Here is a 12130-nt window from a genome sequence, read left to right as displayed (position 1 = left end):
CAATTGTCCCATGAACAGTGTTAACAGCTAACTTCAGTCCCACACGGAAGTGCTGTCACACAGCATTGCCCTTAATTCCTTCTGTCCAGCCCACTTGCTCTGAATATCCTCAGTGATTGGTGCAAATACCGCCCCCTAGGATTTCCATTGGCTGCATGCTTGACTTTGTCACTCTGCCATTGGCCAGTTGTGTTTGAGAACCCTCACCCTGCTTTGTGCTGCTGTCTGGGCAGCAGCAGGGGTCTGGTAGAGTGGGAGGAGGGAGTAAACCAAAGAAAGGACAGAGGGAGACCGGAGGGGCAGATGGGGGGAAAGGACCCATCTAAAAAAGAGAGGGACACAGAGGGGAGACAGAGGGAGGAACAGAACTAGAAAAGCCAAGAGAGACAGAGAGAAAGGGGAGGGAACAAACGGGGGTTACCTCATCCAGAGCAGCTAGTGCACACGGAGCCGGGAGAACTTGTGGGAAAGTAAACAGCACAGGAGAATTCCAATCTGTGTTCAGCCACTTGCAGCACTCACAGGAGACTATAAAGATGAATGTGCTGGACCTGGCAGTGTGCTAAAAACTGGGAGTTTATGGGAGGTAACAAGGATTAAAGGGTCACCAGGGAGTGCCTGAAGCTTCTCGGAGGACATACTACTGAGGACAAGGAGGTGAGAGACCTACATGTATTTATTGTGCTCCAAACATTCTCCTTCTTTCTTTTGTGTATTCTGTCTCTCCTCTTTCTTCCTCCTCACTCTCAGCATGGCTAGCATGTTGCAAAGACAGCAGCTTTGTCCAAGGGGGCCAGCGATGGAGTGGAGTAGGGGGTGGGTGTGCTGGTCTGTGCCGCTCTCTCTCTCTCTCAGTCCGACAGCTATGGGGCAGCTGAGAGGACAAGGGAAGGAGGAGAGGATGGATATTGCAGATACCCGTGTGGCCCTTTGGTAGAGTACACACCATCATGGACGATTAAACCTGAGCCTGCCTCCGAGAGCCAGCAGTGCTACAGAGGGTGAGGCCTTGTTATGATAGCAGCAGTTCCTGAGACGGACGTCAGGAAGGATGAGTGAGAGACTGGCGGCTCATCCCAGACCCACACCTCTGGCTGGCTCGTTTTCAGTAATGCTGCACAGCTCTTCCACAGCCTCAGGCTATAAAAAGAGATTCCCTGGCCTGGTCCGGCCTTAACCATTCCAATTTGACGGTTACTTCCCAGAGTACAATAGCCCCTCCCAGGATGGATTTCACACTGCCTCTATACAGAAAAGAGAGGGGAGACTGAGAGGAAAGGGCCGAGGGGGGTGATGGGGGTGAGGGGGTTGAGGGGGGGAGCTAAGGGACCTCTGACCAAGTAATTTGCATTTTGAGCAAGGGCACTGTTTCTGCCTCACTTGCCGGATGTCCAAGTCCCTTTTTTTTTTAAAAGAAACTCCATGAGCTCACTGTATCAGATTTTTTTCACAGTCCAGCACAGACATTAACAATCCATGCATGCATGGTCTTAAACCACCACAAAGACTTCACTATCAATGGGAAGCCTCTTGGTTTTACCACAGATTCACCCATACACTTGCAGTCACGCAATCTCATGTACACATGCAAGGCCTTGTTGCTCAATTGCACAGTCATCAGTAATTTGACAGTGGAGGTATGTCTGCCAAATGTTTACTGATATACTATGTTAAAGACAAACCACATTCCTGTGGGAATGTGTGGTAATTATCCAGTAGGAAGAATTCAGGAATGTTTGCAAGTTGAGGCTTATCTACCTTGCTGTCATAATCTCACCATGTCACCCAAACATGACTCAATGTATTTCCTGTAAACTGTCCTGATGACAGACTACAGAAGTAGACCAACACAGGTTTGAACCCATAATTGAAATATCTTAAGTTTGATCTTACATTGTGTAAGGTTATAAAGATTAAATCTGGCCAATATTAAAAACACATCATGACACTTCCTGAATACATTGATATCATTCAGCATTATCCAGTATTGTATCTTCTATTAAGGAGTGTATGTTCATAAGTGATTGAACTGGCATGTCAAAGGAGCAGCCATCCCACTTTTGGACTGACAAGCCTCGCTTCCTGAAGCTGCACAATAGCAAACATCAAACAAACACAGTGACAAAGCTGATGCCAGAGGCAACATCTGACTGTGGGAATCCAGGAGTTAGGTCACTGCACCTGCCAGAAACATACTTGTTAGTGACTGTTTACGTCACACATTTTACATCTTTATAAAAGGAACTTGAAGAATACTGTTTGTGAAGTTTTGTCTGTGGTTTCAACTGCAGCTCATGTTGCGATACTTCTGTCCTACAGCAAGATCAGGCTAAATTTGGCAAAGGAAGTGGCTGAAGTCCACTCAGCTGTCAAAGATAACTTCATCCTGCTGTTTTGATTTGGATAGGGGAAAGGATTCAATACACAAGACACAAAACAATAAACCACATGCTACTAAGATTAGAACTCATCATCTTACCAAAAAAAAAGAAAGAGAGAGCACATAAACACAAAAAATCCAATTAACACTTCAAAAAAGTAGCATTGACACCACTGACTTTTTGATAACCTGTTTGACAGCCTATCCTTACAATTAAGAAACAAATTGCAGAAAACAGCGCTATCTTTGGATTACTACGAGCAGCATTTTAAAGGGGAATTCCATCAGTTTTACACGTGAAGACTTGACTTCCTGTGGCTTTATGTGTCACAGGGACTCCTCAGAGAGCAAAACCAGTTGTTTGTCTTGGGTGGCCATGATGAAGCTGTGTGAGAATGTAACCTTGGTGATTGTCCTGTAGTTTCTCTGTGCTGCAAGGGGTGTGGAGCTTGCAATACATGAGCATTTACCAGGCAGCTGGGATCTAACAAAACAAATCTAACAAAAAGATGCTATTGAGTTCCATTATTGGAAATGTAGTAGTGATTTTGGCGAGGGATTACGAGTCAGGTCTTTCTGTCTCGGCAGCATTGATTTTGATTGATTTTGACCATTATTTTACTTGTATCTGTGTCCTGTGAGTCCCCTAACTTTATGTAAGTACAATACTAAACTTTTAAAGTTCACAAAACAGAGACATCTATCTGAGACAAAACCATAGGAACGACCCATAGGATTGATTTCTAATATGGCCTCCATTGGCAGTAATCTGCAGGATAACATAATTTGTCTGTGCTTTCCAAAACATTACAAATCACTGTTAAACAATGTTTTATGTTGTGAAAACGCTGTGTTTAATGTCTGGTTAAGTTTAGGTTCAATAATCACATAGTTAGGCTTGGGGAAAAATCATGATTTGGGTTAAAATGATCACAAATGTGGTGTCGGTTAAAGCTATTGCCTCCTTAAAATTTGGCAACCATTGTCGTCATGGCAACAGCAAATGCCACACCAATCATGGTTGTGGTTTTTAAAAAACTGTCCTGACTCACGGTTGGAGACGAGACACTAGTGGTTGGAAACGGGAAGCAAACAGCCGTCTCCTGCATTAAAGTCCACTTATTGCAAGTTGGAATCTATCCACCCACTCAACCTGCCACCTCGTAAAAAATGGAAATATATATATATTTTTTTTCCAGGGCTCCAAACATTTTTCACCACCATCCTGGAAACCAATTACATTTTTTTTCTGGCATTGACACCTCTTATTAGCAGTAGAGAGACAGAAAATCACAGGGGAGAGGGGTGTTTGACATGCAGCAAAGGTCTTCTGGCTGGGATTCGAACCGGGGTCCGCTGCGTATGTGCCATGCGCCCCAACCACTCGACCACCTGTGCACCCCTGAAAACCAGTTTTAACCATTTTGAAGTGAATGTAAACTGTCCCAAAATCTGTTGTTTCTCTACTTTCTAAAGAAAGACAAAGTTTACCTGGGGTCTCCAAATCACTAACCCAGTTGATTAGTTGGTGAACTGTGCCTGTGCAATACAGTTTCATATGTTTGTTCCACGTATGCTGTCTGTCATGGTCCTGTTTCTGTTCCTAATAACCCAAATATTTTAGCATGCTACTGAGGGCACCAATTTCTCCAGCAATCTCTCTTGTATGATTGTAGAAATAATTGTTATTATTGTCTGTATTTTTCTTAGTATTGTCTGTTGTTAGTTTGCTTCGTTGTAAGTCAGTCATTTGTGCCTGCAAAATGAAGCTGCCCACTGCAGAGCAGCAGCAGACCGCAACTCTGCAGCCCTGCTCTCTGCTATGTTAACATTTTAGAGAATGTAATTAATATTTTCCTTATTAATGATATATTATTTCACCACCTGCAACCCATCTCCTAACAAATGTTGATATACAGAATGTTAATTTTTATGACCCATCCCTCCCAATCTGCAGATTAACTGCACAGCCTGTGAATATGACTGCAGTCCATGCAATGCCACATATCACTACTGTTCATGTACCAGCTATGTTTGATAAGTGTTTAAGGCTTAGATTATAACAAAAAAAAATCACAATAATATATTGAAATCGTATCTAAATGTTTGGTTTAGCTAATGTACTCACACAGCCAGAGTAGCACTGTATTTTGTTTAACTGGTGCAACATATTTGTGAGGTGCTGTCAGCAGGCTGTGTGTGACGGATGGTACTACAGTACCACGGGAACATTTCAGGTCTTGCATTGAGTAGACAGCCAGTAATAGTAACCATAGTAACAGCGAGAGAAGATGTGATTGGTTGTAGTCAGCGCTTGGTTCAGTTTTTCATTTGCTAAATGATAGTATAAAATAATCAAATAAATACATAAATAGGCCTAAAAAAAATCATGAAATATCCCAAACACATTTTCTACCGTCCTCGGGACAATGGGCCACCATTAGTCTCAAGCCCTGTATATAATCTGTGTCTGCGAACTTCTCTGACTCATAATTACTACAGCCACTCCTATAAGATAAACAGAAAAGTGACTTAAGGGCAATGATCAAAAAGAAGGTCTGCAGCAATATATGTCAGACTTATCCTCTTCTTCTCTGTTTCTGTCTGTAGCCATTAAGAACAATGCTGTTACCAGATTTGCAAATATTGTAAAAGTAATAATAGAGATTGGGGTTTGACATTTTTGAAATCCAGAAACACTGCCCTATAGAAACCTTTGTGTTGCAGGATTTATTGTGCTGAACAAATGTGTGTTACAAAAAAACATTTTCCAAAGTCTAGTCTGTATATATTTATTCATCACTTTCAAAAGCATTTTTACTGTTAAATAAAAGCATTGTCTGGTTAATACATTCAGGACATTCTTATCTTGATTCAGTATTTGTACAGTACAGCACACACATGCATCTGGTATACTATTGTGCTGTGTGCCCACATGGCAGATGGGAGGTGGAGGTTATTCCCACTGTGTCCTTGACTACTGTGTCACCACCGTCACATCACTGCTGTTGTGGACTGACATTATTTGAGTGGCTCTGTACAGCCAAGGGCATATGAAGGCCAGACTGGTTCCTGAATGAATAATCTATCCCATGTCTTAACAGTGACAAGATGATAACAAATGTGGGGGAAGTAGGAATAAACTAAATATAGATCAGTGGTTCTAAACGTAAGGTCTTGGGGCCTCCAGGGATCCTTGAGAGGGCTCGAGGGAGTCCCCAGAAAAATGTGCTACATTTTAATTTCACTATTATTTCATTGACTAGAAATGAATGCAATGAAAGAATGTATAAGAATGAGTTCATAGGTTTCAAACTCTGTTAATCTGCCAATCTACAGTATAGACAGTTATGCAATAGCTAAATCTTACCAGATCAGGATCCCTGAGACTGCATCTTATCAAATACGGGTCTTCGGTCTGATGTGTATCATTTTGGGCGTTCTGCACACCAAAAAAGGCTGAGAACCACTTGTATAGATAACTCTCTTATCGTGCTGTGTTTACACTGTGATATGATATTCCACATGGTACACAGTCTTCAGAAATTCATTTAAAGTGAAATTTTAAATATTCATATCATAATATATAATGCAACAGGCTTAGCTTCTTCTATGTTCTTAAATCTTTGGTAGGGCAACATTGCGTTTAAGCGAAACCATGAAATCCACAAATGTCTGTGAACAGCCTCCCACTCAGATTGTTATGCCTTTTGACAGGGAAAGAAAGACATACTCCGTCTGTTCTTAAGGAGCTGTTAGCGGTTCCTAAATTGGCTGAGACACATTCGTATCTTTTGATAGGAAGTCCTCAGCAAAGCTGAAGAAGGAAAGAGTGCTAGAGGCAGAACCGTCTTCGCCTGGCACTGTTTGTTGTTGTCAATGGTTTGCTGGTCTAACCCTAACCCTGTCATTGTCTGCAGAATGTTTGTTGTAACAATTTATATTAAGGAGAAGCCTAAAGAAGCGGTGCTCTCAGTGACTTTCTGTGGGATTTCTAATGCTGTTTATTCAGTCGTCACCAGCTGCTGTTCTCTACCATTGTCTATTGATATACCCGACTGCCACTGACCAATGGCTGTGAGGTTTGTCTGCAGTTGGTCAAGCACAGCATTCTGTGAAACAGTGGCTACAACTAAATATACAGACCAGTGGATTTGCTGAATCTAAACCAAAAACTTTAAATACAGTTACTGTTCTTGAAACGCCTTTTTTCTTCTTTCTCTCTTCTCTCTTCCTGTCATTTAATTGCATTTTAAAGCAAATTACATATCTTTACTGCTTTGTGAAATAAATCACAGTACAATGGGAAGCTGAAAGAAATGCAGATCAAATCAGGTATACATAAACATAAATCAAATGCCGAGTGTCATGAGATCCAACTCCAGTTAGAATGGAAGCTGAGGAAGAAAACATAAATGAAAACAGCACCGATAAATACACAAATCTAAGAATTGCCACATTTCAAACAAGCCAGTATAATGATTGCAGTTTTCAAACAGAAAGTGCACAACAAATGTGTGACCTGGTGTGCCACAGATCACCCATGAGATGTGTACACCATCCACTGTACACTTACAACATCCCTCCACTCATTACCACATTTGGTACACAGTGCATGGGAGAGTATCCAGAGCTCTATGTAGGTCAGGGACAGGGTGTGTAGGAGTTGGTTTCATCTCTATTCTGTGATGTATCCTATTTTCCCCCCCTTAAGAATAGCTTTTACACAGCACACTCCAGAGGCTCTTTATTTTTCTAAGCTGGAGTCTGTTTGATGGCTTGTCCAAATGCCTCCCCTGAAAGAAACCTGTCATTTTGATCCTGAGGAGGGTATTTTAAGTAGAAAACTTTTGAGTTCTAGTTTTCTATGTGTGTTGTCAAGCTGAACTTATATTCAAGGCACTAGCTGCCTTGTTGATTTGTAATAATGTGAAAATATCAATTATATCTCAAAGACATCAGGGTGCTATGATGCTTGCTCAATCCACTTCACTCCAGCGAGCAAATATGTGAAATATGTACTGCGGAAGTGCAGTGGCAAAAAAAAAAAAAAAAAAAGTCAATTAAACCTTACATATTTATTCAAAGAGGAATTTGTTTTTCTTTGACAAAAAAAAAGTCCATTCTTTCAGAGTCTGTTTGAGTGATACCACCGACTGTACAGCCATGGCCCAGATGACCTGTGAGCTAATGAGTACTGCAGTGACGAATGTAGAAACAATGCTTTCTGAGGCTGAGCAGAAGTTTTCCCTCTACAAAAGAGTCATTGTTAATCTGACCAATGAGTGGGCTGTCTGAAGACTGTGTTTCTGGTACAGTACAGAGGAGGTGACTGTGTCCAAAGCCTGCAGTGGTATCTCATAGTTGTAAACAGGCAGCAGACTGACTTCTAATTAAAGTAGCACTCTTCGCTTTATGTAACTTTTGATTTTGAACTATAACCGAAAGACCTTTTAGACACACGTATTCTGGTAATACAGGATACAAAGCTATCGCTAGTCCTGAACTTCACAGTGCTAACAAACATCATGTCCAAATATAGCTGTCAGCAAGCAGTGTTACCAGAATCGTAGCTGAGATCACAACAACCCTTGTATCCAGGTTAAACAATAAGTGCTGACAATGAATCCACGAGCATGGTGTGTCAGGCCTGTGTTCAGCCGCCTACACTCCATGCTGTCATTTCCCAATGAGCCTGATAAATCGTTATATCGGGCCCAAGAATGTTTCAACACTGTGCTAATCAAAATATGAAGCATATGCTAGGGGTGGTGGGGGGTGATACAGTAACATCTACAAAAACACAACACAAGAAGAATCTCTCTGTAATAGAAAAGTCCCACTTTGTGAAATAGTGAAACAATTATAATAAGCAGTTGAGTAATACCTGAGGGAATGTGTGTCATGGAAAATTACGAATTTATTTGGATGTTCGCATCAAATTTAATTGTAGCTGATGATCTACATGCACAGCTGTCTGTTTTGGAAATAGTATGGGTCCTAAATCACTGTAAAACATTATTATGTGTTTGCAAATACTGTATAGCTTGGTAAGCGTTGGTAATTGTTCATCTATTTTCTAATTAATTCCTAAAATGTCAAGGCTGCTGTGTTATCTGTTTTTATTGATAAAACATGATCAAATTAACCTCTTAGTTGGCACATGTTTTCATCAGTGGGTGTGGGGATATCTTAATTAATCTGCCTTTAAGCCTCTTCAGATTTTTTGATTTAGCTAACAGTCTTTCCACCCGCCATATGTCAGGTTTATATAGTGTTGGGGTTAGACTCTGTTAGTCTCCCTCTGCACCTGATATATGGAGTTGTTTTATGTGTGCATAAACTCGGGTTTTATTTCTTTTAAGTTGTCAAACAGTTTGAAAAAAGTCCCTTCATTTAGAGAGTTTTTAGGCACTGCAACAAAAGTGCCATGTGTTGTATGTACTAGTGAAGACATCAGTCTAACCTTTCACTGTTTCTTCCAGCTTCTTACACTGTTATTTAGTACAACACTGATTTCTATCTCAGAGGTATTTTATATGCTGCTGTTTTGTTAAGCAGCTTTGTTGTGTTTATAAAGACCAGAGAACATTCCAACCCTCCAAACCTTTATGCCTCTATCCAAATAACTCCCATCATATGAAGGATGGAAGTTTAGACAACAATTGTAATGTCTCGAAATAGCACATTAAGGTTCAAGCAGAAACTCCTGGTGTAAAGTTAAGTGCAGCTTGTCAGATGCAGGAGAAAAGACTAGTTACAACATGATTGCTGTGGTTTATTTTCTGTGCTAATGAGCAATGAGCAATGTTTTCACTGTAGTAAGTCCCTGAAGAAAGAAGCTTTAACTTAACTTCATTGTTCAGTATTTGTAATATTAAAGAGGATTGATGTTTCCTCTTTGGTTATTGAAAGCCTTTTTTCAATACCACAATCTTTCATCATTTCATCATTTTTAAATGCTGGACACCTCATTTTCTAACTTTGGTGTGTTTTTCAGCTATCATGTCTGCTGTGATAACTCAGCAACCGCCAAAGGAGGATGAAGAGGAGGAGGAGGAGGAGCAAGGGGAAGAATTTGTGTTTGAAGACAGCACGGATGAGGAGAAACTTCAGGAGGACAGTAAAGGAGTCGGCCCCGAATCTGCAAAACCTGTCCAGATGTCAAAAAAGGAAGACAGTGTGACATCAGACAATGTATCACAAACAGTCACAGACAGCACACAACAACTTTCTAAACCTTTGCCTCCTGCTGGACAAGAGGAAATTCCCACCAAGGATGTAACTCCCACTACAGGTACTTTCAGTATATTGGAGCATTGGTTGTTCATTTGTAGATATTATTGAATGTGTATTTATGGACTATGGAAGAAATGCTTCAAAGTAAAAGTATCAATTTTACAATGTAATTCAAAACTTTACTCAAGTAGAAGTGCAGCTGTATGAGCATCAATATGTACTAGTGTTTGGAAATGTATTGAAAGTTTAATCAATTACTCATTATGTGTTATTTATTGACAGTGGTGGAATATCATTTTTATACAATTTTGAGGTATTTGTACCTAAAAGAGACACAATTTACTCTTTTATTCCACCCAACCAGTGTAACTGCACATGGGGTCTGAGTCTAACTCCACCCACTGCATCATTTTGAAAAATACTAGAAAACAGGCAAGGGGCTGAGAGGAGGAGTGGGAGGTGCTGAAGAGAGGGGGAGGGGAAGGCGGGAGTGTGGCAGTGTGAGGCCAGAGTGCAGGAGTTGCTCAGCGACAAGTAGTAATAATAATGAGAAGAAGACAAAAAGTGCAACAACATTCAAACCAGCCAGAAGTCAGAGCTGGTAGTCACAAAAACAACAGAAATCCCCCCTCACATCTCACACTGCAGCTCATTAAGTCTCTGACTTTCTGTCCCTGCAGTTATCAGCTGGTTAAATATTGTTTTAAACCGTTAAACCGCGGTGTAACCAGAGCCCTGCTGAAAACTGGGCCCTCTCCATCAGTTGACACATTCAGCTCACAGACAGTAAAGACAGTTTCAACAGAGCTCTGGTTACAACGTGATTTAATGTTTTAAAACAACTAGCTGATAACCGCAGGAACAGACAACCAGAGAGTTGTAGAGCTGCAGGGCGAGATGCGAGGATGCTTTCTGTTGTTTTTTGTGGCTGCCAGCAGCTCTTCTTCCTGCGGACGCTCGCAGACGGAGCAGCAGGCCTGTTCTGCTGTAGCTGCTGTTAGCTCCTGCAGCTAAAACTGTCTCTCTCGATTAGCATATATTTGAAAATGAGTTCAACGCTGAGGGACGTGAGCGTTATCATTGCACTATATATAAATACATTTCATGAATTAGAGAATTTCCATACGGTTGATGTCAGCACTGGCCTTACCTTTTCATGGCTGATTTTAAACAGCAGGTGACAGGTTAAGCCATTTTTAACCCATGAAATTTGATGTTATTGTCATACATTAACACCAGTATTGATGTATTTCTCCACAGTACAGTCATATAATTGAGTTTACAGCTCAAAAAACACGTTTTAGTGTGTAGTACCTCTTTAAAGGCCCTCACAGGTGTCTCACTTACTCCTCATGATCAGACCTCTGCTCAGTGTAAAGGTGGCAAAGCTTTGCTGCAAATTATGTGATGTCACCTATGATTATGTTAGAAATTGTCTCACCCTACTGGTGCTGTCACTCAGCATTTCACTTCCCCAGCTGAGATGATTAGATAATTAATCAATTGAAAGGAAATTAATTGGCATGACTGATTGTCATTTTTAACACAAAAATGCCCCAAACTCTCTGATACCAACTTCTTAAAATTGATTTTTTTTTCTAGTTTTGACAGTTTTCCATGACAGTAAACCACATGTTTGGATTTTTGACAGATAAGCAGACACAAAAACACCTGGACATGCTAATTTGGGTTTCAGGGAATAATAATCTGCATTTTCTGTCATTTTATACACTGAAAAAACTATTAATTAAGAATAATTATCATACCTATTGATGATGAAAGCCTTACAGTACTCCTATTAGGGAAAACTACCCTTCCCTTGGTTTTCTGTGTGCAATTTGATAAAAAACAACATACTGTAACAACAAATGAACTCAATATAAACTATAATATAATTAAACTAAATATAATTTATGTCTTTAAAGTAGATTTTGACACAGAGTCCGTGTTCAAGACCACAAGATGGAGGATGTACAGTGGTTGATATTCTACTTAATGCACGTCGTGCAGTTTATGTTTACAACCATACATACTCTTCATACACTTCTTTTTCACCTCCTGCTTTTGGTCACACTATAACAGTAAACTTTTACAAGGAGAATTTTATAAGGTGAATTTTGCAGCTTAAAGGGATAAAGGACTTGTCAACCAAGCGCAGCCTGGACACACCCAGGTAGTCATGAGTGAAGGCTTAATCAGACACAATGAATCATGCACACCTGTGTGAGAGAACTGTGGGTGGACTGTAAGGCCTTTAATTACAATTAACTCTACCACCCACAACATTAAAGGAGTATGAAAGTAATTATTCTATAACTCTGGGTTTTTAAGTCTGGGTTTGGTCAGCGTAAAGGTGGATTAATGATGTTGGGACTGAACCGAAACTGTATATCTTCAGGATAATCAAAAAATTAATACAATACTGAGAATAAAATTATAAATTTTTTGTCAGTAAAGATTCTTTGTGCCCAGGTGAGGTCTGGTATTTTACCTTGAAACTGGATGATATTC

General features: G+C 40.4%; 1 protein-coding gene across 2 annotated transcripts in view; it reads left to right on the top strand.

The window, feature by feature from the left end:
- Positions 1–416: 416 nt before the first annotated feature.
- arhgef10la (Rho guanine nucleotide exchange factor (GEF) 10-like a) overlaps positions 417–12130 on the top strand; it is a 115857-nt gene continuing 104143 nt past the window's right edge. For both annotated transcript variants that reach the window (XM_062415896.1, XM_062415895.1), the window contains exons 1-2: positions 417–657; positions 9381–9677. In XM_062415896.1, coding sequence (XP_062271880.1) covers positions 9386–9677 — 292 coding nt within the window. In that variant the 5' untranslated portion in view covers positions 417–657; positions 9381–9385. The remainder of the gene's footprint in view (positions 658–9380; positions 9678–12130) is intronic.

Source organism: Scomber scombrus, chromosome 3, assembly GCF_963691925.1.
Source record: "Scomber scombrus chromosome 3, fScoSco1.1, whole genome shotgun sequence".
Taxonomy (NCBI): Eukaryota; Metazoa; Chordata; class Actinopteri; order Scombriformes; family Scombridae; genus Scomber; species Scomber scombrus.
This window is presented reverse-complemented; position numbering and strand designations above follow the sequence as displayed.